Source organism: Cynara cardunculus, unplaced genomic scaffold (genome assembly GCF_001531365.2).
Source record: "Cynara cardunculus var. scolymus isolate 2C unplaced genomic scaffold, CcrdV1 Un_Scaffold_5301, whole genome shotgun sequence".
NCBI classification, from domain to species: domain Eukaryota; kingdom Viridiplantae; phylum Streptophyta; class Magnoliopsida; order Asterales; family Asteraceae; genus Cynara; species Cynara cardunculus.
In genome coordinates, this window is record NW_020202335.1 from 29,289 (window position 1) to 35,831 (window position 6,543).

At 35.2% G+C, this 6,543-nt stretch overlaps 1 protein-coding gene across 2 annotated transcripts; it reads left to right on the forward strand.

The window, feature by feature from the left end:
* Positions 1-114: 114 nt before the first annotated feature.
* LOC112504347 (nodal modulator 1-like) lies at positions 115-6,534 on the forward strand. Of its 2 annotated transcripts, XR_003068168.1 has the most exons (11): positions 115-280; positions 447-512; positions 805-891; positions 1,961-2,017; positions 2,158-2,222; positions 2,410-2,579; positions 2,777-2,838; positions 2,982-3,065; positions 3,284-3,443; positions 3,680-3,767; positions 4,172-4,242. XR_003068168.1 is itself a non-coding variant. In XM_025108280.1 (10 exons), the coding sequence occupies exons 1-10, from the start codon at positions 161-163 to the stop codon at positions 4,312-4,314; spliced, it is 1,014 nt and encodes a 337-aa protein (XP_024964048.1). In that variant the 5' UTR covers positions 115-160; the 3' UTR covers positions 4,315-6,534. The 2 variants fall into 2 exon arrangements, 1 of the variants encoding a protein (XP_024964048.1); XM_025108280.1 differs by lacking the exon at positions 3,680-3,767 and having other exon boundaries at positions 4,172-6,534.
* Positions 6,535-6,543: the final 9 nt, after the last annotated feature.

Below are 6,543 nucleotides of genomic sequence, written 5' to 3' on the forward strand. Positions count from 1 at the left end.
GGGCCTGGCCGCCAAGAGGCCGGCACCGAGCAAGGCTAAAACCATAACCTCTCACCGCCTGCGTCTGCACACTTGCGTGTTGCGTCTGTACGCACACAAACCCAGTACCCCTTTATAAGATCTGTTCTTAGCAGTGGTAGGTGCTCACTCACAAGTCACAATGGCGCTTAAAGGCTATAAGTTCTTAAGCTGCTGTTGCTTATTCTTCATCGTCTTAACAATACACGCGGTAACACTCGCTTCTGCCGATGCGATCCAAGGTTGCGGTGGTTTTGTCGAGGTTCACGAATTTCTTCTTCATCAGACTATGCATATAATATGTTTTTTTTTGCACCTGCATATCGTGGTTGAATAATTTCTAATTTGTAGTGTATTAGTTTCGACTTCTTCTTCTTGTTATAAACTTATAATTATTTAACTTGTCCAAGCGTGATTGTTAACCTCAGGCGAGCTCATCTTTGATCAAGTCAAGGAAGCCAACCGATTCGAAATTGGACTATTCGCATATCACGGTATGAATCTCAAATAGTTTATAGTTTAATTAACTGAAGCAAGTGATGTGGATCACAGTTCGATCACATTATAGTCCAGATTCCATGGAATACTCGTTATAATTTATTCAATGAAAATCCCACCCCTCTCTGCAGGGTATTAGTTACTTCGGTTTGTAAGCTTGTCTATTTTGTCATTAGCTGGAAAATCCTAACTCCCAAGTCATTTATCGTTGAAGTCATAATCTACTTGAGGAATGATAATGAACCAAACAACCCAGGTTACTAATATGTTATTCATATCAAACTTTAGGTTGAGCTGCGTACCTTGGATGGCTTGGTGAAGGATAGAACGCAATGTGCTCCAAATGGTTACTACTTCATCCCAGTTTATGACAAGGTATGGTAATAAACATTATTGGCCTACCAAGGGACTCATAATCATCCGAGTTCGTATGTTTTAATTAGGTTACTACTTCACAAACCGGCTTGTCTCATTTCCACCCTTAGTTTTGGTTAAAGATACARAAGTGTAATGTTTTAATTGGGTCCAGTCGATTTAGTCATTTAGATGACACTCCCTCCATACCAAATAAGCATGTTATTCATGTTAAMATGTCCATAATATCCAATCAAACAACAACAAAGTTCTTGTTCTTTGATAATTTATTTTGGTACTCCTTAATACCGGAAGAATCTCGAGGGGAACAAGACTGTTTTGCCCGCAAAGATGATAATTGTTGACACATTTTGCTCCTTCTCTCTCTCTCTCTCTCTCTCTCTCTCTCTGTGTGTGTGTAACTCCACGCTCTCAAATTACCGGGTAATAATCGAAACTACTAAAACTGAAAATCAGAATGCACTAGAAGAGGTGTAGTTTAGGAATAAATTAACCTCAGTGAAGTCAAWTTTATTTTAATTTCTTGTGGCAATACTGTATGTTCTCTTTGAATCGATTCACATGAAGTTTAAGGTTGTGCTAGTATTTAATATTGAATTTTTTTTGTTAATTTGTTTTTGGCATATTGCAGCACAAGTTACCTGGGTGGCTGGGTGTCACAAATGGTTTCTTGTATTTTTATTATAAAAGTTGCATTTAGAGGCTCAAGTTGAATATGTGTGTTTATATTTTCTTTTTCTTTTTGTTGGGGAAGGGGGTGGCAAAAGCAGTTGTCYTCTTACATAGCTAGACGATTAAGTGGGGTAGTCTCCTTGGTTTTCATTTGCATGATTAACATTAATGTACTGTTACAACTATTAGGTAATGCCCTAATAATTTACCCAAGCCTTTAATGGCCTAAGGTGGATAATGCAGTTAAAACACTGTTAGGAACATTTCTTGAAATTGCAAGCTYTGTTGCCTATGTGTTTCTTTGCCTAGATCATCGTTACCCACMGCACGTTGTATTATTCTTCAGTTATTTCATTTGAAATGATAACATTCATGACGAGGATGAATTTTTGTGCAGGGTTCTTTTGTTATCAAAATTAAAGGACCTGAAGGATGGTCATGGGACCCAGATCAGGTATGTACTTTAGATCTATTAAGTACTCGAGATTTAACTTTCTTTACTGTATCATTCTTTGAAAGGATTTATGAGGTGAAGTATTTTAGGATACACACCACAGAAGCCTGTTCTCTGATGTAAATATTTCTTTTTTTTAGGTTCCTGTGCTTGTCGATCATACTGGCTGCAATGGAAATGAAGATATAAATTTTCGGTTCACAGGGTTGGTCTAGCTCTGTCATTTTCATGCATATTTTTAAGTCTTGTAGAAGTTTATTTTCCTTTATGTGGCTATATGCATGGATAGTGATGTTTAATACTCTCGGTTTCGATTCATACATTATTTCTTAGAAACTTGTGTTCTGTAGATCTTGTTGGACATCAGCTTCTACTGTATGATATCTTTGCAGGTTCAGTATTAGTGGAAAAGTTGTGGGAGCAGTTGGTGGTGAGAGTTGCTCATCTACAAATGGTGGTCCATCAAATGTCAATGTTGAGCTTTTGAATCCCAGTGGGGATCTTGTATCATCTGTTTTGACATCGGTAGCAGGAAGTTACTCTTTCACCAACATAATTCCAGGTTAAAATTTTCTGCATGGACTTGACTGGAAATCATTGTATTTGTAGATTAAGTTTTATCATCTTAAGTACTCAACATGCCTAGTTTTATTATCTTCTGAATTATGGTTGTAACAAAAACCAGTAGCTAAAATTTATTCTTACAGTTTAGTTGATCACTTGCTTTCATTATTTTAATTACAACATTTCTTGGTGTAGGAAGATACATCCTACATGCATCCCATGATGACCTGAATATCAAAGTTGAAGGTTCCACAGAGGTCATCTACATATGCTAGTCTTTTTCTATTATTTTCCTTATCCATTTTCAATTTGTTTGTTTCCACTAAATTGCTATGTGTTTGTTACTCCGGAATGCAAACACAATTCACTTGGTTCTCATCCTGCATATAAACTTCKTCAGGTTGAATTGGGGTTCGGAAATGGTGAAGTTGATGATATCTTCTTTGTCTCTGGTTATGATATTAGTGGATCGGTAGTTGCACAGGTGATTCGTTCTTTCTTTGAACTTTTGAAATGTGAAATTGATCATACTGAGTCCATGATATGCTCTATATTCTAATTGACTGAATTACTCTTCAATTATTTAGTGATGTAGTGATAGCAGTCGAAGAAGATAAATTGTACTATAAACTATTTGATTGGATGTTGAATTACTGTGATTACCGACAAAACTAATGCACAATCTCTATCATRATGTCTCAGGAAAACCCTATTTTGGGGGTTCACTTTTATCTGTACTCTAATGATGTCAAGGAAGTGCACTGCCCACAGGGTTCTGGTAATGCCTCTGGACATAGCACTGCTCTTTGTCATGCCATATCCGATGCTGATGGAACATTTAAATTTAAGTCTATTCCATGCGGTAATATTCTGATTTTCTTCCTCCAATTCCTTTGAATTATTGCACTTAATCTGGTTCATTCAAACAACATTTACTTGTAAAAAGTTTTATGGTACCTTCATGAAGAAAGATGGTCTTCAAGCACTGAGGGGTCTATAGTGGGAATGGATTGCTATTGGGTGCTCACTATATGCTTTCATGTTTTTGAGGGTTCTTTGTGATGTGTTCTACCCTTTCATAACTCACTATATTTTCAGGTATATGGGTTGTGGGATTATTGTAGATTAAAAAATCTACTATGATATCACTACTTCAATAAAGTAGGTGGCTAACTTGGCTTTGTCAGTAAGTGTTAACATGGTTGATTGACTTCTGTTTTCAATTAGTTAGGGTTGATTGACTTCTGTTTTCAATTAGTTATATTATCATAAATATTATTATAAGATTAACCTTGTTCATGATTTCCGATTTTTTCTTTGCGGTGTTGAGGAGAAATCTGATTATTATGTGCATCATCTGTATGCTACATTTTGTGCTACAATGTATTTTTCTTATTTTGAGTGGACTTATTTTTTTTGCTTAACAGAGCACATGATGAACTTTCATCTGAATGTTTGTGTAAGATATAAATAGTTGCCTCTAGCTAGAGCTCTCATTCAAGTGAACTGATTAAAATGTTTTCTATATTGTTTTTTCAGTTCTATTGGTTAATTGTATCACTTTTCTTCGTTTTTTGGATATACTTGCAGGGGCTTATGAGCTTATTCCTTATTATAAGGGCGAGAATACAATTTTTGATGTTTCCCCTCCTTCTGTCGCGGTGACTGTTAAGCATGATCATGCAACAATATCTGAAAAGTTTCAGGTACATCAACAAGATATCAATCTTTAAATTTGCTTGTGAGTTGGGAATATCTGTCATATTTTCGCCTGGGTTACCTATTCCCTACGCTGTTAATCGTGCCGCTATAGCTGTGGTATCGTGGTTCGTGGTTCGTGGTCATTGATGGAATAACGGTGGCAAAATAGCGGGGGAAATYGTGGTGCCACCAATAGCGGCACTATTTACTGCTATTTGTCCTCTACTCTAGCTCGCTCCGGAGCTTGACTATTTTCTTGGTTTTTACTTCTCTAGCCCTCTTCTCCATAGGGTTGTGAGTAGTCATTCCTTTTTCTTATAATTGTTAGTGGGTTCATCATTTTTCAGGTGATTGATAGGTTCTATTCAAATTTATTTTTAATTGTGTTTTGTAAAAGAATTTATGGGCTTTTAGTTCAAATGTGCTTTTGGACAGTCTATTGTTGACTCAGTTAAGACTCTCAAATTGTTTTAATTGTCAGTGGGMTCATCACTCTCATATTATTTTAGTTTGTTTTCGTGTTTGGCCTTTGCATTTTTAATTTATAAACCACCCAAACATTTTTATCAACCAAAGTCTTTTCTAAGTTGATGTTTTGATGTTGAAACTATATATTTTTATTCAATACATATACTATGTTAAGTTATACATACATATAACTCTAATTATTATATAGACCGCTATACCACCGCATTACAATCGSGATAGCTTCTATATCAATTCATGGGCCTGATCTCTATTTTAGATTTTGACTGCCATAACAAGACCTATTCCAAACTTGATAAGTCCTAATTTATCAAGGACAATTAGGATATTTAACTCTCTCGTTGTAACATCCCTTAATTCCTATCTTCAAGCTTGATTAAGTATAAAGAGGGAGATTTCTTGTTTTTGGTATAGAACTAATGGTAACACTTCAATCACTATTTATARGTAAATTCATTGCATTAGCTACTTGTTTTTCTTGCTCCCAAAATGTACTCTTATGATAGTTTAACACCTCATTTTTGAGGATAAGAGAATCTTGACACCTCATGCTTAATATAAAAGAATCTTGCACCTCATGCTTCTAGCTTTTATTTATCATGCTTCTAGCTCTTGCTTGTCATCATGAATTTTGCCAAAACATGTTTCTAGCCTTGACAACTCATAACTAGCTTGCTTTGTCATAAAGAGTAGGCTTGCTTTGTCATAAGATTTTTGTGGCTCATGTTGTTTGTTTATAAGTAGCTTTGTAAGCTAATTCCCTTATAAATATGATAGTTTAATAAATGCTACAGCTGTTGGACTCTTTTAAGAGTACTTAATTTGCTTACAAAATCTTRTWTTTAAGGCTTAAACATTGAGATTTAGCAAATAAAGAAACTAGGGTGTTACAATTCTCCCTTTCTTATAAGAATTTCGTCCTCGAAATTTTACTCAAAAGGATGTGGGTACTTATTCCTCATTTTTGACTCGGCTTCCCATGTTGCCTCTGATCCATGAGAATAGTCCCAATGAACTAATACCAACGATACCTCTTTGTTTCGAAATTTTTTAAATTTTATGCTCAGTGATAGTTATGGGATCTTCTASGGATTTAAGTTTATCATCAACCRAGATTCCTTCAACCTCGTTTCCGTAACATCAAATAAGTCACCAACCATCTTCCATTCCTTACCATTTAGATATATGCAAACTCAAAATATCTTATAACTTGCTATATCATACTTACATTTCAACTTAGTTCGACACAATAGTATCATAAACTTTACATTTGCTRAAGCATTCTAACAATAGTTCAATAGCCTAACACGTATAATTGCTACTATAAGAAGTATATMTCTTCATGTCTGTTTCTTCATGTCTTACTTTGATCTTACGTGAGATAGTTCCTATTTCACCTATCCATCTTATATTATACACATGTAYTAATTCTTCATTCAAGGTTTGTATCTTAAGCGTATTTTCAAACACCACTTCTGCGTCATTCTTTGACAAGGAAACCATTCCGATATTATATCACTTTTTTCCTAAGCACATCAACTTAACTAGGTAATWCTTACCATTTAGATTGATCGAACAATCCTCAAGAATCTCATTAACCTTTGACTGACCACCATCARTGGTTRTTAGTACCTTACTCTTATTCTAGTCGTTTAGCTCTTATATTCAAGTAGTTGACTCGAAGCTTCTAGATGTACTTGAATCGAATAAAACTAGGGTACAATAATTATTGCCAAGAAACACATGTTGGTGATTCCTTAGGCCTCGTTTGCTAT

Coding starts and splice junctions, on each gene's coding strand:
- LOC112504347 (XM_025108280.1), top strand. CDS start 161: ATGGCGCTTAAAGGCTATAAGTTCTTAAGCTGCTGTTGCTTATTCTTC. Junction 513..804: donor TGGACTATTCGCATATCACG/GTATGAATCTCA, acceptor ATCAAACTTTAG/GTTGAGCTGCGTACCTTGGA. Junction 2,223..2,409: donor ATAAATTTTCGGTTCACAGG/GTTGGTCTAGCT, acceptor ATATCTTTGCAG/GTTCAGTATTAGTGGAAAAG.